This window comes from Micropterus salmoides, unplaced genomic scaffold, assembly GCF_014851395.1.
Source record: "Micropterus salmoides isolate LMB-PRFRI ecotype aquatic unplaced genomic scaffold, ASM1485139v1 Ms_hic_scaffold_12, whole genome shotgun sequence".
Lineage (NCBI taxonomy): Eukaryota > Metazoa > Chordata > Actinopteri > Centrarchiformes > Centrarchidae > Micropterus > Micropterus salmoides.
The window spans coordinates 30820966-30847205 of record NW_024040263.1 but is presented as its reverse complement, the minus strand read 5'-3'; the positions used below and the strand labels follow the sequence as shown (position 1 = coordinate 30847205).

Genomic DNA, 26240 nt, shown 5'->3' with positions numbered 1-26240 from the left:
ATTTGATAAGAACCGGATTTTATAGGTAGAATCGGAATCAATAAAATTGAAATGATACCCTACACGACATTGACATATATCACTTCTTAGCTGAAGAAGGCGAACAGTTGCCTGTTTACACAGTTACAGTGCAACATTATCATTCATTAGAAGCACGTTTGTGTCCACCTGCTAAATTTCAGTCAAATATTCCCTCTCCTACGATGGTGTATTAGGGCCAAAAAATGACCAGGCTGGGTGAAGGGGGTAATATTCAGAGAAAAATGTTTTTCCGATACAAATTTACAAGGGGAAAAAAAAAACAGTCAAACAGTCATATATTTACGAGAAATAGGTTTGTTAGTTAGTGGATGATTTAAACACAGACGCTGGGCTCAAGTGTCCAACTAGCGGATTGCAACTCGTAGGCTATCCCCCTTGGTCATGCTAAAAGGAGATGGTGATTCAGCAACTCTGGCATATGATTACTGTAGGTGCCTGGGCGGGGGTCCAGGGAGAGCAGATAGGATGAGAACTATTATCAGAACCAAAACCACATGCTGTTTTGCAAAATTTGCTTTTAACTTTTATTATAGCCTACTAAATATTCTTCTTCTACAATAGGCCTAACATCATGTTGTTTGTTGTAGCCTACAGTTTATCAAGGCTATTTGACTGTTGTAATCTGTAATGAAATTAAGCTATTGTAAAATTTAATAAAACCCAAAACTGACACACTACCATTGTCATCATTCAATTTAAAGTGCTCCCACACAGCTGAGCGCTTCAACACAAAATCTACCAACTAACTTTAAATGCCAACAGAAGCAATGAAGTAGCTTAGCACAGAGCGACTAACTCTGAGGATTGCAGAAAGAGTGAGTGGGTCCTCCTTCTGCACAAATGGAACAAGACCCTGCTAAAGACTGCAACGACACAGGGACCATTCATATATGTCGTTTTGGGTCACAGGCAATCAACCTATTCTGTCCTTTTGGTATAAGGATGTGTTGTATTTTAATGATCCAATAGGTTTGTGTTTTGCGCAACAGTTATAATAATTTTTCAGTAGTTTAACTTTTTTACTTCCTATCTGCCGCTTGTGCCACAACGCTTCAAACTAACTATATGTCTTAAGGAAATTGCATTTTTACCTGTCTTGAATGGCCACACTGGATTGCATTGCAAAAAGCCTGCAGTCATAACCTCCCCCTTGACTGCATCATACTGCCTCCCCGATCTCTCTCCAAGAACTTAGTGTGAGTTAAGTCTTTGTAGTGTTGAAGCCATGTATAAACTCATAAAATAATAAGTGTGGGTAATATAATAAGTGTGCATAATGTAATTGAAAAAAGTAATACTGCCTGTGATATAATAAAAATGATGAACTCAAAACAGAACAACTTTTTGCACATAATTTAAAAGATTTGTATGAATTTTTTTTGCACGTTGTTACATAATGGCTATAGTGGCAACTGCTTTATAAACAAAACAAAAAGTCAAAAAATGTTATACATGTTAGCAATATTCCTGGTCTGTGTACTTCTGTGTTTTATTATTTTGGTCTTGTCTACCTTGTGTTCTGTTTCATCCTAGTCTCTGTTTCTCTGTTTGGTTGTAGTTAGTTTCTGTCTGCTCCCCATGTAATCACTGTACCCTGTCTTTTTGCTCCTTGTGTCTGTGTCTTAGTCCTTAGTGCTACGTCTCCATATGTAGTCCTGTTTCCTGTTTGGTTCCCTGCCTGGTTTTGTTCTGTAATGTAGTTGTTTTCTGTTTTACTTTGGTAACTCTGTCCTTGTGTGTTCCCATACGCTTTACTTCCTGTTTCATTTTGTAGTGTTCAGTTCTCATGTGTGCTTGTCTAGATTTGTTTCCTGTTGTTTGTTTTGCTCGTGTTTCACCTATGTTTAATTGCCTTGCCTGCGTGTGTGTGTGTGTGTGTGTGTGTGTGTGTGTGTGTGCTGTGCCACTGTATATATTAGCCTCAGCTCTGTCTTTGTGATGTCCTTGTCAGATGTTGAGTGTTCTGCCTTGCTTTGTTCCTAGTTTATTGTTCCGTGTTTTGGATTACCCCGTCAATTTTGGATTACCTTTCATTTGAATTTACCTTGGATTGGACTTTGTCTTGTGCTTTGTGGAATAAATATTTTATTTTAACCGCAATGTCGTCGCCATTGGCCTGCATTTGGGTCCACACCTATGCTACCTAAGACTGCACTCAGCCACCCATGACAATACATGTAAATGTAAATTTCAGAAAAGGAAAATAACTGCATTTTTTCCTGTTTTCATATTAAAGTGGGTATTCAAATGACCAACAAACCCAGTGGTGGAGACATTTCACTTTTGTGACTTTTCTTCCTTGTGCTCATGCTCAGAAAGTGGCCGCTGCACCCACCTCATGGGAGCATGCACAGCAAAAAGGTGAAATACTGTGTTCATGACAGATATTAACCTTTAATATCCGCTCATCAGTGTTGACACATGGCCCATTATCTGCTTAATATTCATACAGGCATTATGAAACCAGAAATATCCCGAGGAATAGGCTACAGCAGGCCAAAGGATAATGAGACAACCTCAGCTTTGATGGTAAAAACATCACAATATCACATTTGAGGGGGAGGAGATTCTGCTTGTATGTTGCCTTTGTGTGTGTGTGATGTATGTTTGTAGTGACATTTAGTTTTGTACTTACTCACAATTTTTGGAGACTTACTCCCTTAAATAATCTCCATTCAGAAAACTACTACCTTATGTAATTCACATAATCCCATATGATGTGGATCTGTATGTGATCATGATGCAACGTATGTGAGCCCCTCTGATGAATGTGTGGGTGACCAGTGCTGGGGTATTGGTAGTGATGAGGGACCCTTGTTGTAAAGGTAGAACGGATTTACCAAACGCTGACAGTCTATATTTTGGAAAGACATCTCATTGGATCATGCAGTGATTAACTTACAGGTATTAAATTACTGATAGAGCAACACAACGGTTTAAAATATAAGTTCTCCAGGCCTCTAGGGGAGCACTAAGAGGTTAGGGTTATAATATTGTAAGAAACTATGGCCAAATGTTAAAGAGGTCATATTCTGCTTTTTGGCCCACCCCAACAGGAGTTACCATCGCCAACAGAAAACACTGCAGTGAACTGGCTGAAAACAGCTTGATTGTAGTCCAGCCTTTACTTACGTAACCTATTTCTGTCACTAACACATAATGCTCGCCTAGCGGCTAGTCAGGCATGTCCCTCAAAAACACTGGAGAAACAAACAGAGCTGCAGCACACATACAGCGATAAGACGTCCACCTGCTGCCTCCCCTCACTCCCACCCTCCCTACTGAATGTTAGATACCATCCATTTAACATAAAGTTGTTACTGTGATGTAGAGACAGAGCACAGTTAAAACTGTAAGAGCCATTTAGCACCTGTCTGTTTTGGGTCAAAGGTAATTTAAGATGGAACCTTTGTACAGGTGACAGGTGTTGCTGGACCAACCCGTTCTTACTCCCCAACTCATCACATATGGACGCATGGTCAAGACCCATCAGCGTCAGTTTGTAACGCACGGGGGATCCCTATAGTGTCATAGTTCAACGCAGTGGGGGAAGCCCTGTGGCGTCAGTTTGTTTTGGACTTTGAACCAGGAGAGCGGTGTTCGTGTCCCGTGTGAAACAAAGTCAACATTAAATAATTTTTATTGAAGTTAGGCAAATTACGTTAGTTACCTTACGTGTCAAACCATGATATTTTCCTAACCATAATCAAGTATTTTTGTTGCCTAAACCTAACCAAATTGCAGTGTTTCACAACTTTAATAGCGTGCGGTTTCAAAATGGCGATGTTTTGAAACACTGGACGTTGCATATTTGTTGATGCTAAGTGTCGCTAACTTGACCGCAGAGCCCTAAACGTCTAAAAAGGACGCCAAAGGGCCTTGACAAGGCATCCATTTGTGTAGAGTCCGGAGTGAGAATGTGTTGGCTGGACCAAGGGGAGCACCTATAGTTTTTTTTCACCGCTTCGTTCTAGCACTCTACGCCGGACAAGCTGTACTGTGTTGTATGAGAAAATGTAACATCTAATGGATGTTTGTGAGCTGCATTATGGATTATTGTATTTATCTTAAGACCATCATCGGTAAACAATAAATCTGAACAAAAACGGCTAGCGCAAACAACTTTATTTCGTAAGACACTAGTAGGCTATGGCGGCTGGGCGTGTTAATTAGATGCCTGTCTATGCAACCTTCAGTGGCTTAATGTGTGGACTTAGCCACTACAAAAACATTACTATGAAAGATAAATTTGTTACAAATTAATAATTTACCACTCGCCTGCGTTCCGGGATCACGTACACATTAACCAAGGCCATGGTTACCGGTTGAAATGGCTTTGTTTTAGATCACACGACCTTGCTTGTGATTGGCCAGTAGTCCTTAGTTAGGTATTGTGAATGTGCAGCTCCCAAAAAAGATCAAATAGAAGTGAGTAGCTGTAGCTAAAACTGAGCATTCAACCCACAGGGTGGAAAGAGGTGCAGCAGCATTGTGCAGTATGACAAAAAATAGTGTTTTTGCAGCACATTTTTTCATTTGCAGCATGTTTCCATTGTTTTTCTTTCTTCACAGATTTCTGTATGTGTTTTTGAATTTGCATAGTTTCTGAAGTTGCAGCACATGTCTCCTAATGCAAATGTTTTGGGCCATTGTAGTGCGTTTGTTCTTCTCAGCCACTGTAGAAATGCACCTTGGGAGTTGTAGTTAATTTCAAAGGACTTTGGCTTTTCTAACACACTTGCACATCTTTTGTACTGATTATTCAAGTGGGACATCTTGATAGCCATCCAACCTTTGGAAGTTCTCCATCCGTGTAACGTAACATTTTAACATTTAATGGGCCTTTTACTTCCAGACCCTTGGAAATAAGTGAAATAAGTAAATAACTTTGCAAGTCTATTTTAAGCCTGACATGTGGGGTTTAGTATGGGCAGTATGTGTGAGAATGTATTTAATATCATCAAATAACCCAGCTACATGTAAATGGACAGTCTCTAATTAAAACGGCTGCATCACATTCTTCATTTACTTCCAACACTTAAGAAGTAAAAGTGGAAAGATAAAGGTAGAGACCTTGAGCAAATTACTGAAAAAGACAGAGAGAAAGACATCATGTGGGAGACAGGGAGGCAGAGAGGGAGGGTGCAAGTTTGATTAGACAAGCTCTGAGAGAGGCTTCGTTCGGCGTGAGAGCCGTTAATTACTGCTACAGTTCAAAACAATCTCTCCCTCCCGCTGAGTTCCTCCCTTCTCGTAGACTATCAGCCACATGCTCTGTCACATGGCAGCCCATACATCAGGCTTGGGGGTCTGTGTTACGCATCACATCCTCATTGCCCCAGATTGGTGTGGATCACCCTCTCACCCTGTTATTAACTCTCACACTCCAGTAGCCACAATCAAGGCACTGTCATCACTGTTGTAGGAAGTTACTGAGTTCCTTAACACTCGAATGTACCTGTAAATGTTACTGTTTTAGGAGTACATTCAGGTGTTTATAGGATTGCTGAATAATGGTGAAACTCAGTTGTCATATTGTCATATTTTGACTTTCAGTGGCGCTATCGGTCAGATTGCAAGAGGAGGTGTCACATGAGTGTGCTTTGTTTGAAAGAAAAAAGCCAAGTGGCTTATTAAAATGTTTTTATTTACTTTTCTGATAATGCACAAAGAACTGAAGGCAATATATACTGTTGTCCAATTAGCAGAGAGTTCACTGGCTTCCACCTGTACTACACCTGGGATCTGCACAACAAAAAAGGAGGCAGTAGATTATAGCCGACCCCTCTCATTCCTCTCGCCACGTACTCAATCATCTCCCACCAGGGGAAAAGCTCAGGTCAAACATGATGAAGAACCACTTACTGCAAATCCACTTTTGTTCCACTGTGTCACCGTCCTCATAGAATGCATATCAAGACCAACAACCCCTTTTCACCCACACATGTTTGAAGGTATAGGATTTTCTGCTTTAAATACTGGACATTAACATTTAAGGTTTGACATATCAATGCAACACTGCAAGCACAAGTCAGCAGATGGACACTGCAAAAGCTGATCATGAAAGTTTTACTTGTAGACAATGGAAGCTCGGATTTTTTTAAACGAAGTAAAAGTCTTTCATGAAAAGTTCATTTTCTGCAAAGAAAATGTTAGGGTACTCAGTTGGAGCACTCATCTGTTTAATCCGCACAAAAACAAAACAATGTTCTTTTTTTTTTCTTTCTTTCTTTTTTTATGGTTAACTTTTTGATTCTGGGTCATTTTTGGATGTTTTCTGCAATTACAGCACTATGTTTTGTTTGCAGAGGAGGCTCATGGGTGTTGTAATATGCCCGACCAAACCTATGGAAAGTCATGATTTTTCAGACGATTTGATGATCCTGACATGCACATATAGTATCATTTAATCATCCATGAGTGTTTGTCTGTTTCTGTGTTGAGGAACATTGAGAATATCAATTAAAGAAAACTATAAAATTGCAATTTTAAGTGGTCCATAACCAGCAAAGCCTCCCACTTCACAGATCTACATACCCAACATTCCAAATGTGTGCCTCACTGTGCATCCTGTAAAATCTAAATTAGTGCACCTGGTAATTGTCAATGCCATATAAATTGCAACTACACCTGTACATGGTCCGATTTTAAACAGCTTGCCAGTCCATGCATATAGTTCAGTAGTTTAATTTTTGTGAGTTCATTATGCCATATTGTAAGAGTCAATCTGCTATGACAACTTTCTGGTATATGAGAATCATCCAATGAAGCAATACTGATGCTGGTTTTGTTCCAGGCCACAAAGATAAATGGCAGCAGAGCTCACACAGTGGTTCCATATCTGCACCAGGGAGGCATGGCAGCCATCGTCTTGGAGCCTGAACATTTTAATGCTGTACTCTAATTGATCAGCATTCATCCCTCATCCACACTGGATTTACGGAGACACAGCCCACGGCTGCCATACGGCTGCCAGACCTAAAGAGAAATGGCCGGAGGAGCTCTGCCATCCACCATCCACACTGGGAGGTTCCAGACACCGTCGCCACACAGGCTGTTTACTAATCAAGATTTAGACTGTTTGTTTGTATACATCAATAAATCACTTCTGAGTGCACGTGGATGACCGTGAATCTAAAACAGGAGTAGTTCTCTAATTGCCTCCCACAGGGCTAAAGTAAATGTATACCATGGTTTTACCTCTCAGAGTTTAATATTAGACTACTGGGAACACATTCTTTGTTTTTAATTGCTATATAATATATATAACCGTGGCTTTTGGGGAGATTTTAATTTTTAAGCAACCTTTATAGCGAGAAGTAATCGTCCAGCATGCCAGAGGCAAGGCTGTTGATTCATTAACCACATATTCAATTCCATGTTTGATGTCGATGTTTTGAAAAAGCTAATTTCTTCAGTCCCTGTTGAGAGAAAAGATGTGTTTTCTAACTCAGTGATGAAATCATCCAACTACTAAACTAAATAAGCCTCTAAAGACTGTATTTACTTTGTATTAAGACAGAATGTTCACGTTTAAAATGTCGTCCTCTGACGAGGGTGAAATGTCACATTCCCTGAGGCTTAGCCAGTGCCTTCCTAGGATGGGTGGAAGGGACTATTATATGTGTCTAATGGAGAAAGAGATATCCTCTCAAGGTCACAAAGTCAGACCACGATATCTGTAATAGACAGAAGGACCCTTGGAGGAGAAGAGGAGGTGCAGGAGCTGAAGAGATGGTTTAAGTTCCTGTCCTTGGGGAAATCTCCATCCATCTGGGGAGTCGCTGAGAGCGCAACCAATTCACATGCTCTAAAAGGCCCTTAATTTGGGGAGACATATGCCACTGCTTAGGCCCTTTGGAATCTGTTCACATGGCAGAAATTGGTAATGGTGGACATTAGCTGGTGGACTAAATAAGGCATAAATAATGTTATTTACAAGTGTGCAACCCTCACCACTAGATACCACAGATTTGTAATCTATGGGAAATTTGTATTTTTTGGCATTTGTAACTATACCCAGCCTCAGTAAACAGCATGTAATGTTGTAGCTGATCATTGTGGAGCTGATTTAATTTTCTTTACAGTTGACCAGTGCAGTCTATAACAGTGCATCATGTAGTGATCTGCACGGAACACTTCAAACAATGCCGGAAGGTCAGCGAGAGCATCTCATCACTGCCTGCGCTTCAAAACATTAGCCTGAACCACGCTTTTTACTGTGAAAAGGACTTGATGTTGAATAACATATTAATAGACATTTAGAGAAGTTAAATACCCTAGTGTTACGTTAACGTCTTCCTGTTGTTTTCACCATCAATTAACACACTTTACTATTAAGCTAAAGGATTATTTCATCACAATATTTACTATTCATCTGTTGTATTTGTTGTTTTCATTATTAATCCTTCATTTATTCATTTATTAGTACCCTCATTTAATCAGTAAGAAGTTGTCTGTGTTTTCTTTGAAACAGAAGATAATGTCAATCTATAGGAAGAATTCAATTCCTTCCAGAGACTGATCAATTTAATTAATTTGGTTTAATTTCCCTGTTATTAAATAGGGCGGTGCCCCTGCAACAAATATTTATTAAAGTAGTGTTTCTCCTACACAAAAATGTAATCATCAAAGAAATTAGTGACTGCGATGTCAAAAAAAATTTAATGCACAAAGTACAATATTTCCCTCTGAAATTAAGTGGATTATACAGTAACATAAAATAGAAACCCTCAAGCACCTTACTGAGGGAAAGGAATGGATGTGGCTATGTGTTGTTCGTCCGGGGAGTTGGGGCTCCCCTCGGAGGTGGAACAATCCTGGCCACTATGCCTGGACACAAGTCCTCCGCCCTTTGAATAAACATATTTCCCAGGGGTCTTGGCACAGTCACCCGCCATCCAGGCTCTGTCTGCTGCTTGCTGGCCTGAATAGCCGTAACATCTTAACGCTGATTATTCTCAGACAGCCGCTGTGGCAGTGTCAGGTTTGAAGTTTACTCTCCACAGTCGCTCTTTGCTCCTACTCTGTCCTACTGCAACACACCACAGCAGTGAGAAGTTTTCTACTACAGTGGCAGTCCCGGAGGGAGCACAGAAAAATGTGGAGTGGGCTCTTTCAGTAATTCCAGTCTCAGCCCCCACCATGCACATCAGACCCTGAGGGGCAGATATGGTCCAAATTATGAATCCACCCACACTGCGTGTCACTCTCTATAACGCTGTATGCATGCTATCTACGCCAACCACACATACATGTGTGCACACCTACACAGAGTCTTGCAGAACAACTATGTTGCATACATATATATTGGGTGTGGCTCAGGAGGCAGAGCGGGTAACCCACTAATCAGAAGGTGGTTTCATTCCCAGCTCCTCCAGTCTGCATGTCGAAGTTTCAATTGGGCAAACTACTAAACACCACATTGCTCCTGAAGGCCGTGCTATCAGTGTATGAATGTTAGTTCCTTTCGGACGTGCAGTTAGCACCTGAACGTGTGTGAAAGGGATGAACGTGACATGTAGTGTAAAGCCCTTTGAGTGGTCAGAGGACTAGAATGGCGCTTTATAAGTACAGTCCATTTACCATTTATATGTACAGAGAAGTGGAAAACTTCACATGAAAATATGTTGATTACAGAATCAATATACTGTAGGTAACAACAGGTAATAGATATTCCTACATTCTTTTTGCACTTATTTCAGAGTGCTTCCAGTCACGCTCCTGCTGTAATTATCTATAATCTTGTCTTGATGTTGCATCTGAGGTTTGAGTATGAGTGGGAGCTTGGCATGTTGGCACGCTCTTTGTCTGCCTCCCGATAGAACACTTTCCACTCGGCTGAATTACCCACTCCATGATGACTCGACGCAGCAGAGCAAAAAATGCCGCTCCCCAGATTCTCGTGTATTCAGATTCTTTCATATGGATTCCTTAGCCCCCCCTCCCATGCTGCAGACATGAGTGCCGGTGGGAGTAAAGCCAGTTATGGATCAAGGCTCTTTGATATCCAGCTGATAAGAAAAAATCATACTACGATTGGATTTTTTTAAATGGATTCGGTGTTTGACAGTGTGTGCCTCTGTGTGTGTGCTTGTATATGCGGTATATGTTCAGGTGTGAGAACACGCATTGAGTTTGTTGCAAAACTGCCATTACCACAAAATGTTTCATGCAACCAACTACATGCGCATTCGACTAAAACACTTAAATGTGTAGGCCTACTTGCTTTAGCACTGTTTGATCCTGACAGTCTCTGTTCTGAACATGTTTGTGGATGTGCTGCAGAAATTCAGTTCATTTGAGGATATTACCATCACTGGAAAGAATAAAATTACACGTTAACTGTACTGAGAAATTAAATTGCTCAATTACCAAGTGGAAGATTTTAATTTAGATTATTTTAATTCCTATGCACAACTAGGTTGCAGTGCTTCTACAAACTTACAGAACCATTTATTAAACTGTTTTTTTTTTCCCCTGTTGCATCGTGACTCTCCCCTCTGTGTGCCAGGGACTGGTTTAACCCATCACCTGTCTCCCCTCCTATCAGCATTGTAAAGCTCTGGGTGCTCATCAAAACGTGTGCAGACGGGTGGCTGGTGACCGCACTTCCCCTGACCTTTGAACTTGTGTTGACAACTCATCCCCCTCAAGTTGAAGCGGAGGCTCATGCCTGTCTTGGTTGGCATGGCGATGACATGAAGTAATATCACAGGAATATATTGGAAAGAAGCTCCTATTTTGTAATGGCATTCTATCCACAGGAAAAAAAAAAGACACTATGCAAAATATAGCAATATTGTTCTTTTATCATCCATTTTCTGTTCAGGTATACTTACAGTGTGGATGGAACGTTAGATCAAATTATCACTAATACAAAATTCAGCAATATTGCATAATTTGAAAACATTAAAGGGGATTTGTAGTTTTTTAATGAAATCCCTTTATTAAAAGATCAAATTTTTACTTCCTTTTCGTCGATCGGCTCTAACCTCACTTAGAAATGAAGCACAAGCCTGTTTTCTCTGTTGCTTGCATCAACCACTATTCTGCTTTTAATGTGAGGACAACGGGTCGGGATGTAGCCTTGTGCACGCTCCTGAGCCTCTCTCTGACTACAGCAACAACACTGCAGCTAACAACATGCAGTCCACCAACACCACAAAACAACCGTCTCCCAGCAAAACACAGACTCCAACCCAAACTCCAACATAAACTCCACATAAGGATACAAAACAACAACAAAGTTTTATGTGCTGAAGCCCATCCGACCAAACATAGACTGGGTGAAAACAGTGAACATCAGAAAGGCTGGAGTCACGGAGAGAGTAAAGTTAGCTCGCCGGTGCTAACGTTATCCGGTGCATTGCATTAAATAATATGAAATGTTATGGCTACCACTATTTGCTTCCTAATGTTCAATTTAGTTTTACTGATACTCAGCTTCTCCACAGTCTCAGTTGCTGTAACTCACGTGACCCACATAATATACAATAATGCAGCATAGCGCAAAACACAGTGGAAGAACCATTCACTACAGTAATGTTACTTACTTGCGGTCTAACTATTATAAATTGTGGCAACAATTATAATATTCAGTCAAGATCACTAACTATTTTGTTATCATCCAATACATTTAGCTGTGCTCACATATCTGATCCTCCGGTGGAAGACACACAGATAGTAATGTTACTTACTGAAAAGCAGCAGGCGAGCGAACGCTGATGTATCACGCTGGCCAAATGCAGTAAATGTAATGTTATCATGTAACAAGCTGTTAAAAATATTACTGTAACGTTGCAGTGGGAGTTTACCTGAGTTTCCAGCATGTTGTGTGAAGCTGTCTCCCTGTCTGTCTATAGCCGCTGTCACTCCTGAGCCTGAACATGTCTGTGTGAGAAGCTACAGTCGGCTTGCCAGTGTTTCTGCGTTTATTGCAGGATCTCTGTATGAAAGTGGTTGTGATTAAGCTCGCTCCCGACTTCAAGCGAGCATGCGTATGAGCACATGCCTTGTTGCAATCTTAAAACCGCACTGCCAGTGGCCGCTGAAAACTCCATGTTGCCCCTTTAACTACTCGCACTCATTCTGCACACTGTAACATTTCCACAGCAATAGATCTACAAGCTATATGATGAACTTAATTCTGCAAGGAAACGACAGATTTGTTATTGTACGTGTTTGAATGTCAAATGCAATCATTATCACATCATCCCCTCTCTTTCCTTTCCTGTCACAAAGAAGATCTTTAAATAAACCTTAGAATAAACAGCCCAGAGATAGTCAAGTGGTAAATTCCACATCTGGGGACCGACGGGCCAAGGACAGGGTCCCACCAGAACTCTTCCTCTTGTGTGACTGCTGTATCTACCTATCTAGTCGCCCTCTGCTTGTTGTTGTTGTTGTTATTATTAATCTGACAATTATTGACATGGTTGGTTGATTATACTATGAAATGTCAAAATTGTGGAAAAGTATCAATAATGAATGTATAATATAATCAATCTAAACATTTTTAATTACTTATCATTATTGGTTATAAAAATAGTTGCAAATAAATTTTTGTCAGTTGACTAATCTATTAGAACCTGCAGTGTAAGAAATACTCTGGAAAGAACTAAAGCTGAGATGAACTGATAGATCGTCGTTTGGAGATGTCACCTTGGGCTCTGGGAACTGGAAGATGGACTGTTTTCCTGACATTTTATAGACTGCAGCCCTAGATCAAATGAGCAACATATTGCTTTCACTATTCTAATACCTTTCCTCTTGAGGCTGGTGCTGGAGGAAAGTCACTAGAATCAACCATCTCCTTGGGAGCATGATTCTCTTCAGCAAATTTTATGACAATTATCCTTAGACTATAAGGTATCTCATGCGTCAAACTGACATTTTGCCCTGAGACTGGCACTAGTAAAAAGGCTATCCAGTAAGCCATTGACAGGGTTCATCCTCCGGGAAGCATGAATGTGCAGAAAAATTCATGGCAATCTGCTAGTTATATGTATTGTGTAATATTGGTTGAAGGAAAGGTCCTAGCGTCATTACAAACCATCCTCTGGGAGTCGTGAATAGTCATGCCCTGGACAAAAGTGTGGGTGGACCAATGGACAGACAGACGGACACCCTATCCAACACTGTCATGACAAACAAAGCAAGAATGACAAAGGTTAGCTGACATACCTCTGTCTTTAGGGAAAAGAAATTTGACACAGTGAAATCACATGGCTCTTTGTGACCACTGTATCCTGAGGCACAGTCTACTAAGATTTGGCTCCACCTAAATTCTCTCTCCCAGTGATGGCTAAAACTAAATCTCCTAAAAGCAGAGATGGGCTGCAGAGGCAAAGAATCTTTACTAGCTGGATTATCTCTTTTGTAGCAGCCTGCTCTACAAATGCTTTTCTATCTGGTAAACCATGTAGCTCTAAATTCAATTAGGGCCACATAAACATTTTCATGTGTGGCAAGTGAGCTGTGAAAGGGCAGCAAACAGGCTCAGGCTGCAGCTGGGAGAAATGAGCAAGGCCTGATCTACTTCTGAGAAACAGTGGAGAGAACAGATTTTAGCTGCTGTAGGAGATGCGCTGTAATGTTTAGCATGCACCAAACTAGTTGCTTTGTGAGAGTCCAAGAGCTCGGCTGTGTCTCTCAAAGTATGTTTGCTGCTGTCATGTTTCCATCCATCTTTCTGACTCTGCATGCCTCCCCCTGCCTTCTCTCATCACACCCCGGCACAGACACAGACAGAGAGTAAACGATCACATAATCTTTTTATCTGCTAAATAGCAAGCCATTTGTCTTTGCAGGACTTGTCCAGTGGCATCTATTCATATACTCCACACATAACCTACAGCATGTGCATGTTGCATGCAATTTATATGTGCACTGAAGCTGTAAAAAGTACGAAGTGGCTACAGCTCTAAAGTAAGGATAATGAATAATCAGTGGTCTCTCCCTCTCGCTCTACTTCTCCCTCTGTCCTCTTGTCCTGCAGCTCATATTACACTTCATTATTCTTTAGACTACCCACTCCCTCTAGTGATGGACAAAGGCACTGCCTAAGGAGCAGCCAGCAGGCAGGCAGACAGGCGGCAAATGTGGGACCACAGGAATGACAGGAAGAGTCAGCCTCCTTCGCTGCAAGCTGGATGCCGTGCCAGGCTGCCGGTGGGAAACACAGTGGTGGACTGAGAGGAACACTTGTGTGACAAGAACACACAAAACAGTCACTTCTGCATAAAAAATGATAAACGGAGTGCAAGCGCTATACTGTGTTTTGGGAAATGTAGTGGGCTCAAGTGCTAAAGGGCCTAAAAAAAATCAAAAAGCATACAAGAACAAGCAGAGGACAAACACAAATACACACACAGACACACACAAACAAACTTGATTAAACGGCTCTCTGCTGTGAAAAAGCATGTTCATTTGTATTTAAGTGGCGCAACGTGATAATTACCTGGGCTGGGTTTCTTCAGAGCTGCATGCTACTCTGTGGGTTCCCAACAAGGCCCAGTTTCCCTCAGCCCCGGCTCCCCTCATCCATCTCACAGGTCTGGATGATGTAGCGATGCCTTCACTCGAGGCCCTACCTCGGCGAATGTTAATAATCATACACAGCCTCCACTTTCCTATCTGCATTCACAGCACTTATCAGTGGGATATCTTCGTCGAATGATAAAAGCCGTGAGCAAGAAAAACACAAACAGGTCTGTTGCTTTAATAACCATTCAGTTACTATATCAGATGATGTGTCCATGTGTTCAGAGCAGAGAGTAGCCCACTAAGAAACAAACTAAATGTATAGATACATAATGAATGTAATGGCTCACTACAGAGCTACCCACGCAAAACAAATTACAAGGTAAGGCAGAATTCGACGTACTGAACTGAATAGAATTCATTAAATAAAGTTGCTACAGAGCACTCTCCGTGCAACAAATCATTGTTTCAATGTGAGTGGTCTCATTTAAATCCCATTATGTCTTTACACTGACATGTTTAAAATCAGAGAGCGACTGGAATGAGATCTATCCCCTTCAAGATAATTGATACCGCCAGAGTCTGGGCAGACCACACGGTAAAAATGGGGCATTATTCATTATTCATAAAATTTTATATAACTGACTTACTTTTGAAGATTACACAATAACATATCCATGGTTAAAGGAGAGCCATGGTCAGCTCAGACTACATAGCTAGTGTTGTAGTGAAGGCCCAGAAATGATGATTCTCATGTAGTCTATTGCCAATTTACTAGATTACCCTGTAGGTTTTTGTGTTTCTAATAAAGATTACCTCACTGATATTGGAATTGTACAGGTTTCATCTAATTTCTCCTGTTGTGATTCTGCTCATCTTCCAGATGAAAAGGTCAAGCCTAAGCTAATGCTCCTGCTATCATATTGTGACACCTCTGGCACAATGTGTGATAATTAAAAGGGCATAGGCATATGCTTACTATTGCTAACATGCTGAGTGAGTCAATGGGAGTCATTTTGCCTTGTGGGGAAAAAAAGAAATAGAAATTATCGCTGTCAATGGGAATGCACCAGGATGCAAAATGTAAGATTCTGTGTTAGCAAAGAGCAAAAATGCTAATGCAGCCACCCCGTATACTGTCTGGGCAACGATCTATATGTTAGCAAACAGCTGCATAGTTACCCAGCAGGCACAACTTTAGTATTTAGTCAAAGTCATGTTTCTACCCACCTGGTAGAATATTAATCTAAAATTCACTTTACTTTTAGCTCTATTTGGTCTCAACCAACTCTGAGAAAATATCTGGGTCTATAGCCAATACTATAATACTTCAGAATCTGTAAGCTATCTTTTTCAATTTTTTTGCTAAAATCATTGCCCGCTGGGTATGATGAGAGTATTGATAAGACTTTTGTCATTTTGCCAAACATACCACAGTAGTTAAGAAACAAGTAGTTAGAAACAAGATTGTACAAAATGTTAAATGTAATAATATATTGAGAAGGAACCATGCAGTAAACGTGTAACTAAAAACAATGAGATAAAAGAAGCAAATCAATTGACTAATCTCCCATGATTACAGTCGTATTCATTGTTAATGTCATAAATATTAATAAATGCAGGTTTCTACTGTCCTTGCATCACAAGAAAATACAGCCAAGAAAGTTTGACTCTGGCTGAACTGTTACTTGCCTTATTTTCACTGTAGCCGGAAGGCATATGACACACCAGAAATGATACTGAGCACCATTGATTGTAAAGGTGCACTATCAGTCTCTCTATGACAGGACTGGGGCATCACTGTGGTTACCTTCACTGAGAATTATTGGGATTTAGAAGGTTTAAGCTTCTACTTTGGGGCAAGACATGTACTATGAGGTGCCAGTTTCAGGAATAATTATGTGTGCTTTTGATCAACAAATGACACCGAAATATAAGTGAATATTCAAGAGGCTCTCTTCATTACAACTGCTACTACAAAAAAAAGGTGATAAAGCTTCACATTAAAAAAGAACAAGCCCTCGTCGGTGCTGCCTTTTATGTGCTGCTCTCAGCACGACGAGCCACACTGCAGAAAATCACTGTGCTGTTGACGCAGGCAAAAAGAGGTTTGCAAGCTGGAGAACGTAAAAAGTGTCAGACTAAGGGTATTTATTTAGTTACACGCCTGTTACCACTCATTACTCAACATTACTGCTAGTGTTCAGTACAACCGCAACTCAAGATGTCGAGGAAAAAAAGTGTGGGAACAAACAGAGGAAGTGGGAAAACGAGCAATGAGGGTCGAAGTGGGGCCACATGGGGATGATTTTATTACAGCAGCAAGAAAAAGAGATTATTTAGCTGTTGAGGTTAATGTAAAGTAGAGGAGACATCAGCGCTTTCTTTTTCATTATGGGTTTGTTGTGTATGATTATATAGGCTATCCATTTGCAGAATGTTTTTGCTACAGTGCGGTACTTTTATTTAGTTACTACAAGCAAATTACACACTGAGGAATTAATTGAAGATGGAACTTTTTTAGCTTGTGCATGCATCTAGTGCATGCTTAAAGTTGACAACTCTTAATTCATCATGTTTCATCAGGTTGTTATGTTTTAGTGGCAGTTCATACCCAACAACAGAAGCACACAATAACACATACTGTATGTGTTTGGACACACATACAGGTTGCATAGAAATGTGCACACACACAACCCCTATGCTAATGCACACACGTGCACATTCACATTCATCTTAAGCCGTTGATTACCACCAATGTGACAGTGTGAGGCAACTGCAGTCTAGTTTCCACAGGCTTCGCAGTCATTTCTGGCAGCAAATATGAGCGATGCATGTGGACAAATACTATCTCCTCTCATCTTTACTGAAAACAGATGTTGACCAGCAACAGAAAGCAACAGCCTCATTCCTCTGTTCATTAGCTAAACAAACACATGATTACAGGTGGCGACAGCTTGTTGCCCATTGGATCCAGGTGCCAACTGTCAAAGATCCTTGAAAGCAAATATCAGCTTAAATAATATAATATATAATAACCAATGGCAGATAATTTTAATGATGCATTCAGCGGGGGTGCTTTTTATTTTTTATTCTTTTAGTTATAAATTTAAGATTTCATTTTTAGGAGGAAAATTGTTGCTAGTTTTTTTTTCTTTTAATTCTTTAAAAGTTGAACTTGACAACACAATTTTGACCTTTGAAACAGCGGTTCCGAGGCCACTGCAGGTCACCTTAATACTTGCCCTGTAGGTCACATTATTTTTTAATTGCAATTGAGGTGAACAAAAATTTCAAAATAACCTTTCAATATAATGCCAAAACACCATCACCACAAAGGGTACCTACAGAAATACGTCAACACATGACTTAAGTCTCAACAAGAGCTTTTAGTTTTTAAGTAAAGAACTATTAGGTACATTGCATTTCATCAAACTTTTTTTATATAGTATGAGTGCATACCTTTTATAATGGGGAATTAAATACAAGGGCGGATATTTCACCCGATGTCAGCTGGGATTGGCTCCAGCCCACCCGGGGCCCTGTACACAGGATAAGTGGTTGGAGATGGATGGCAGATATTGGGGTCTGAAAAAAGTAGGCAGCGGACCCAAACCAATGTTAGACATATGAGGGGGGACTCATTTTTGCGAGGGACCATTCAGTAGTCACTGGATATTGGTAGGGTCATGTCCCTACTAAAAAATTAAGGTTCTCATTTGGGTCTTAGTTATCCAAGGGAGGTAAAATCAAGGGCAACTGGACTTTGTTACTTGATTGCTATGTTAGCATTAGTGTCAACTCTATTCAATGAATAACTAAAGGGATCGTTAGTGTTGTCGTACTGTGTAGTTCTACTACTCTATGTAGTATTTTTCTAAAGAGGATAATGTGAAGGCATTGTACTTTCGGTCCCAGTGGAAGCTCCACCCTCATAGAAAGCACCAAAAAATCATGAGGATTAAATAATTCATTGATATCCATGTCCACTTACACTCTCCTTTACAAGACAGGCTTATATTTTTACTGTACCCGTCAAGCAGTCCGAACAACTCTTACAACATCATTAAATTTTAAATGCAGCTGTACTTAGTTGCTGGGTAAATAAGAGACAATTGATGGAAATGTAATGTGGTTTCCCTTCAAAAGAAGTAAGGGCAAACCTTGGACGGGTATGAAAATGACTGATTTAGGCCTATTTAAAGTGCACTTTTCAAGCTGAGTTCTCCGCAAGATACTATGGACAGTCAGAAGTTCAGTCACGTATGGCAACTGCTTAAGTATTTTGTGCAGCTTGAGAGGGGTATTAACAGGAAATACGGATCCAACATCATGAGCATCTATCTCCCGCCACCATGAAAGAAAGATGCTTACACAATCTGTTTGGTAATAGGGCAATGTTTAAACAGGTTATTACCATTAAAATCTAAAAAGAAATCAAGAAGCAGACCTGATTGTAAAGTTAATGCAGCGTGGACTCATTTTATAGCCACTTTCAATCTCTCATAGATAAACCAGTAGATCACTTTAATTAGACAATGTGTTAATTGACTGCAGGTCCTGGGGTGAGATGTGTCAACATTAGTCTCCATCAGTGACAACCTCCCGCAGGCACGACACCATTCACTCCGACAGAGAGTGAGACGTGATACTGAGAATGATTGAGGGCGTGTGCATGTTCATGGGTGTTTTTTACACGAGCACATGTGCAACTCCATGTGGGCCTGTTTGCATGCAAATAAGTACGTCTTGGGTGCCTGCAATTTTGTCTGCGACCTAGTGAAGATATATCACTGTGTGGGAGTGCCTGCTGAAGAAGGACAGAGAGGAAGAGAAAGAGAGCAGAGGGAGAGGCAGAGAGAAAGAAACAGCGTGCGGTCTATCGCTTCAATGTGGTCTGACATTATTACGTGCTCATCGCCTGGCCACTCTCCACAGCTTGCCCGTGTTTGGGAAATGGCAAGGGACATCAACATTACAAGGTGTCGCACTTGGCTCAGAAAAAAAGGTGGATAAGGTCAAGATGCATTGTGCCGCTGGGACTTGGAAACTGAAATTCAAAGCTTGATATTCCAAGTCAATCTATAGGTGTTCAAATTGTGCACAGCAAGAGGAAGACAGTGGGTGGAAGATACGCTGCCCGGGTAGGTGGTACCCCACATTTTTTGGGCACTACAGATGGTAAAAAGACATTTAATAGAATAGAAATTACACTAAATTAAATCTGACACTGGGGTGCACCAATATAATTAACCCACATATACTTACACACAGTTCTTTCTACCACACACTCTTTACCGCACACAGATTATGTCAGCACCCTTGTACTGCCGAACAGGATCAGTGGCCAAGCGTATGATTATACTCAACTCTCTGAAGTCTTAGTGAGGTGGCTTCTATCAGCGCCTCAGCCAACGTGGCAATCATACAGGAAACATAATGAGGCCATTAGGTTTGGCGAACGAAGCCTTAAAGCCTCTTGTCCGACCGGCTGGGTTTCTACTATGCACGTGTCCATAGCTTCAAAGCTTTTAGCGGCTTGATGTGATCCAAGATCCGTGGCGTGCTGCTGCAGCAGGTGCAATGCATGCTGATTGGATGGCTTCCTGAATGGCTTCCTTAATGTGCTAGCGTTCCTGTGCTGAAGTGCTGAGGAGAGTTATAACATTAAGTGCAACCGGAGACCTTTAAAAAACGCATTCTCAAATTGTGCTCAGCTAGCTAACTTCAGGTTAAAAGAAAGGGGATTTTTGTGTTTGCAGTCATACTGGTTAGATATTTTTGATGGCTGTATGTTAGTCTAATACTTTATGCTCAACTGTATTTTTCACAAAACACAAAACCTTTGTACGCAAAAGCTGCTTTTTATTCTATGCTAACATCTGCGCTACACATTAAGGTATCCAGAAATGAAATATGACATTATGTGACTCCTCCTAACAAATGGAATTTGAAAGCTTGGTTATATAGTAAACATTTGCTGACATGAAATGTTTTAAAACCACTCTGCGTGGAATCAGGAGGTCAAGAGTGAGTCTCCGCCTTGCCCTGACTGTTTGGGAACTGCAGCCAAGAGTTAAGCTCTGGAGGCCAGTCAAGATGGATTCTCCATTCATGTTCTGTGGCACATGGCCTCTTGCCACAACATCATAGTTCCAATGCAAAAAAAACAAGGGACAGGAAATAAATTTGTAGAGACTAATTAGAGGTGGAGGAGGGAGGAGAGATTGAGAAATAAGGGAGATAAGGCCCTGCTGGAAGGGCTACATTATTTATAATATTCTCCTTTTTTTCCACTCTTTCATTCTCCAGAGCAGAGTGCCACCAGAGTAGTGAGAGAGTGAAGAAAAGAAACAACTTTATAATGTATTACCATCAGTAATTTAGGCTGAGGGGTGAGATGGGTTGATGGAAAGAGGCCGTAAACAAGACCTGCTTCTACATCCTAAATCATCTCCCCTAACTGCAGAGACTGTGGTTGGAATTGCTACACACAGCTTTGTCCTTGTCTCTGGGCTCTTTCCATACTATGGAGGCTGCATATAATGACAATAAACATGCAAACAACAGCCAGTCAGGTTGATAAAGTATTTTACAACAAAATTTTGGCAGGACGTTGGATTCTTTAAAAAGAGGAATCATTAATCAACTGCGCCAAAGTTTAGAAAGAATGCAACATCCTTCAAAAAAGTCCATCCATCCATCCATTGCCAACCTCTTATCCTGCGTACAGGTACTTCAAAAAAGTGAGTTTTTTAATTGTCTGATCTTTACCTGTATTTAAATTTCTTATACTTATGCCTTGAACGTGTGTGTGTGTGTTCTTGCTGCATGACATTTTTGCCTTCAAATGCCACTCATGAGAGTCTGCATGCTTCTTCCGGTTCTCAACAGGGATTTGGGAATTTCAAACACACACAGCTCTATTGATGACTTGCCAGATATGACTGACCTGTCTCTGCGTGAGTTTTCATGACTTTAAAGACCACTCAAGTTGAGCACATACTCGGACCGCCTTATGCTTTCCTCAAACCCCTCCCCAACGGATGAAGGACATCAAAGAGAGCTCCATGTGCCACATGAAAAAAACAGGAGAGAATATATAGTGTAGACCAGCCAATGCGTTGACGCCCCGTTCTGTGCTATTAACTAAATGTGCTAATATTTATGGTCACAGTTCTCTTAAAGGAACATATTCACTGTGATTATGCTGTTAGGAGGGAATCTCAAGGTTCCCTTAGAAGAGATGAATGTTTCAAGACCACATTAAAAGAGGCACTGCTAAAGCTATCCATTTTGTATTCAGGCTGTCAGTCACAATGCCATTATGCTCATGACTGCTGAGGGTGGGGGGATTACATAGCCTCAAAGATACTCCAGGAAAGAACATGTCACTTTGCTATGGGGATGCTTCGTTGGAATTATGCCTGTGAATATTATAAATGACAGTTAGTCTCAACATTCTCAGTTAATATGTAAGGTTAAGGCTTCGACATAACCTGCATAAGCCTGAGGCAGAGACATGAAGACACATACAATGACAGACAGAGAGAAAGAGAGGTAGGGCAGCGGGGGCAGAGACAGCAAGTTGGACAGGTACAGAGAGACAGTGAGAGTGCATTAGCCTTGTGTACACGCCTCAGAGGACACACCATTCACCCCCCAGGGAACCCACAGCAGCATCAAGTCCTCCCAGAGGTAGTCACAGTACAAGACACGGCCGACCAATCTGGCTGAAATAAGACTGAGAAAAAGTCTCTAGACCAAAGAGGTTGTGAATATGATGCTGGGGCCAGTCAACCGAATAGGGTACCAGTCAGCCAGCTGAGGTTCATTTACATTTATATTTTAGGCATTTAGTCCAGAAGGATTAAATTGTTGAGCAAGTAGGAAATCTGTAACTTGACTACAGGTCAGTGGAACAGGGCACATGACTGCCGCCCATCCAATTAGTCTGTCAGTCGCTCAGTATTGGTCATTTTCTAATAGAATTAAGCGTGGGAGCATCAACAAGGTAACCTCTACAACAACAAAAAGTTGTTTGTCGCTGCCTTCCAATTCGGACCCATATGAGCCTTTTCTGATCTGGCACCTCATTCTTTGACTAGGTTTAGCCAGCTAAAACTGCTTAGCTAAAGATAGGGACCGCCTTCCTGAACTTGAACTACTTGGTTAAAGTCAAGTAAAAGATTGCGGTCAAGGTTGAAAGAAGCTAATGCTGACTGTTGGTGCGAGGTGGGGTGGAACCAGTGGTGTCAAGTCTTATTGTCAGACGCACTGTACACCCAACCGCTCTAACTTCTTTCCTAAGAGGTTTTGAGGCGCTATAACTACTGTCACGCTACTTTTGCATCACTTTTCAGGAAAACCAAACCATAGCTTGTTTAAGTTTAATTATAAAATGATTATTTTGGGAATGTTGGGCACTGACAGACACACAGAGAACATTGGGAGAAAGGTATTTTTGTTCTATAGTATGCCACAGGTGGTATTATCAAATGTATATCTAGAAAGCTAATGTTGTAATGTTTTTACAACAGAATTGTAGATGGAAAATTATGTCCACAAGCGTACAATGGGTGGTGAATAGACATTCAAGATTAATCTGTTTTAACCAAACTGGTCATCCATCCAACTAGCTAGTCATCCAGTCATCCAGCCACTTGCTCTAAATCTAACTTAACTACTGCTGCGTTTAAGTTAGAGGACTTCAAGCTCAATCTCTTTGTTCTTCCACTCCATTCATCACGAGAACAAAAACCAACGACCAATGAAGATTAAGTAGCAGGTCTCCTCTCTTGAGGATGCTCTCGAGGCCAGGCCTGACTTTCCTTCTTTGAAATAGAGCCCTCAATCTTCGTGATAATTATTAAAGATTTAAAGCTCAGGGAGAGCGGTACAGAGTGACCTCCTCACCCTCTCCTGCTAGTACATAGTCACACAAACACAGAAACGGATGTGCGCACACACATACATGTTCCCCTCACAGCGCTTCACTGCGGGTTAAAAAACAAGCTCATGCACCGTGTCATAATCAGCTCAGACAAGACTGAATATGTGGGATTTTTTTTTTTAATGGAATACAGCGAGAGAAGCAGCCACAACAACAAATTAAGCTTGTGAAACCACAAAGAAGAGCCCATCGGCTCCCTGTGAGCTTACATGGTTGTGTAAATGATTTTGATTCATTTTGTCTAATTATTATCTTCCTATGAGGGCCCTCTTGTGTAAGAGGGGCAGGATTTTCATCCAATTCGTATGCAGAATGGACTTGAATGTGGTCTGTGTCATTTTAGAGACCCGTAAGTGGTATTGTGAGGACTATTGACTGCTGCGGTAAAGATTTACACGTCTATTGTGGCAGGTTGCTCCTGTCTTTTATCTGTATAGTTGACCTTTTGTACTCCTGCACCCAGAGAGCAAGCAAACGTTTTAAGGTTCCAATGTTGATTATCTATATATATATTTTCTTAAATTTAGCATGCAGCATCCTTTAAGTGTTTTTAATTGTTTAGAATAACAACAAGAGATATTTTTCCTCAATTTCGTATGTTTTTGTGTAAGTGCTGTCACAGTGCAGCATTTAATCCCAGTGAGTCCATATGTTAAGGCGCCATTGTTTGAGGGATGCACACATCTTCTGTTTAGGATTAATGCAGATGGGGTACAACCTGACCTCCAAACACTGAACCCCCCCCCCCTTTGGAAAGTATGTGGTAATGCATCCAGGTCTTTTTATTTGCAATATAGAGATTGTATCACACCACACTGTGGTCACCTATTATATTTTTTAAAAGGTCCAAAACAGTCAGTAAAGCCAAATTAATTCACTCTTTTTGGATATAGTAAGCCAACAAATTCAGGGGAAGCATAAGCAGTCATACAGAAGAGAAATTCATAATCTAAAGAATTTAAAGGCTTATTGGAGATTGAGCAATAATTTATGACTCCCTCCTTCCCCAGTCAATTAGTTTGGATGAAAACATTGCATCATTTGGGAGGAATAAATCATGAATTTACATATTTCAAATTCGCTGCAAATAAATCAGAAATATTTTCACACTAAGGCTGTAATTCAAGACGAACTAAATACTGAACTCAAAGTGGACGACTTTGGGACCATGGGCAGATAGTAAGTGTAGATGTTGGGACAATGTCACAAGATAGCTGAAGAAATGATGATGAAAAGAGAGAGGCTTCGTGCGTAATTGCTGGTAGAGTCAAAGGTCGCGGCCGAATACAGTTCATAGTCGCTGCACAAGTCTGGTATTTGGGGAAGCGTGTGCGTCGGTGCGCATCTGTAGCTTCCAGTGCACCTGTTAACAGTGAACCACAACTCAGCGGCACGACAGACCACGGAGTCTCTGCTCTACGCGTCACGGAGTTTGTTCACCCAGCTGCGCATAATATCCCACTCTTAGAAAAGAGTTCATGTGAAATGTGGAGTCGAGAAAAGCGACCGAATATGCAGAGGCAAAATAATAATTAATGGTTACTTACGCTGCTGTTTTGCCCAGACCAGTAAACCACCGCGTGGTTATGCGCAGAGTCCCCTGTCAGAGCGAAAGTGCTGCTGGTGAGCTTGGGCTCATCCTGCCGGTTATTCCCTCTCCCTTCGTCCCTGTTCCATCTGAAATCGGACCTGCCCTGCCTGTGTCCGTCTAATAAGGAGCCTCGGTCCTCCGGAGCGCCAGTATCCATGCCAGCCCGGCCGGTCCAGCCGTTCTCATTGAACTCGCCAAACTCCGGGCCGTTTCTCTTCGCCCTCCGGAGCGCAGCATCCTCACCCGTCTCGGGATCCCCCGCCTTATCACTGCCGCGGTGACTTTCTTCACTGGACCCTGGCGCATCTTCCTTTGCACTAACTCCATCCAAACTGGCATCTTCAGGGAACTGGGGGACATCCTCGACAGAAACGCCTGTCTGGTGATCGTCGTCGACCCCGAGTTCCCTAAACTCTACTCGGATGTTTTTTAGGGTGCCCGGCTCCTCTGTCGGGTCAGTGCGCATCCCCAGCTGCAATTGCTCCAGGTGAAGTTGAATTGGCGACGTGCAAGATGCGCAAGTTATCTCCGCCTTGGCATTTTGTAGGGTATGAGCGGCTATCATCACCCAGATACCCAGAGATAAGTGCAAGGCTGGGCAGAAGCCAGCCCAAGTCTCCATCGCTGACAGAGATTTGGTGGGGAGTGAAGGACCGTTGGAGACCTTATCCGACACCTTAACTCCTTTCTCTCAGGTCGATATGGAATAACTGACGCCTCGATTGTCCGTCTGGTTGTTTTGGGGGAGAAAAGTGCTCTTCAGCGAAACTGTGCACGTCCAAGGATCTTTGTTCGGGAAAGCCAACACACTGGAGGGAGGAGCTGTATCGCAGCCAGCTGCCGAGTGTGCGTCCGGAAGAGACAGTTAGGAGAGAGAGAGAGAGAGAGAGAGAGAGAGAGAAAGAGAGAGAGAGAGAGAGAAAGGATCTGTCCATGGTGCTGAGGATTCTACTAACGTAAAACAATCTCAATATGGGACATATCATATAAAAAATAATAAAACTATATCTTAAATTACATTTTTAATATATCATTGTCTTAATATTTACTCTGCAATTGTCTAATACTGAATTATAATAATTATATTTATAATCATAATATAATATTAATAATTATTATTATCATCAGCATCATATGTCGATATGGTATGTCCATACACAACATGCCAGT

At 41.3% G+C, this 26240-nt stretch overlaps 1 protein-coding gene across 1 annotated transcript in view; it reads right to left on the bottom strand.

The window, feature by feature from the left end:
- The window catches only part of sorcs3 (sortilin related VPS10 domain containing receptor 3), a 232244-nt gene extending 206330 nt beyond the window's left edge, over positions 1-25914 (bottom strand). The window contains exon 1 of the mRNA XM_038714563.1: positions 25027-25914. Coding sequence (XP_038570491.1) covers positions 25027-25692 — 666 coding nt within the window. The 5' untranslated portion in view covers positions 25693-25914. The remainder of the gene's footprint in view (positions 1-25026) is intronic.
- Positions 25915-26240: the final 326 nt, after the last annotated feature.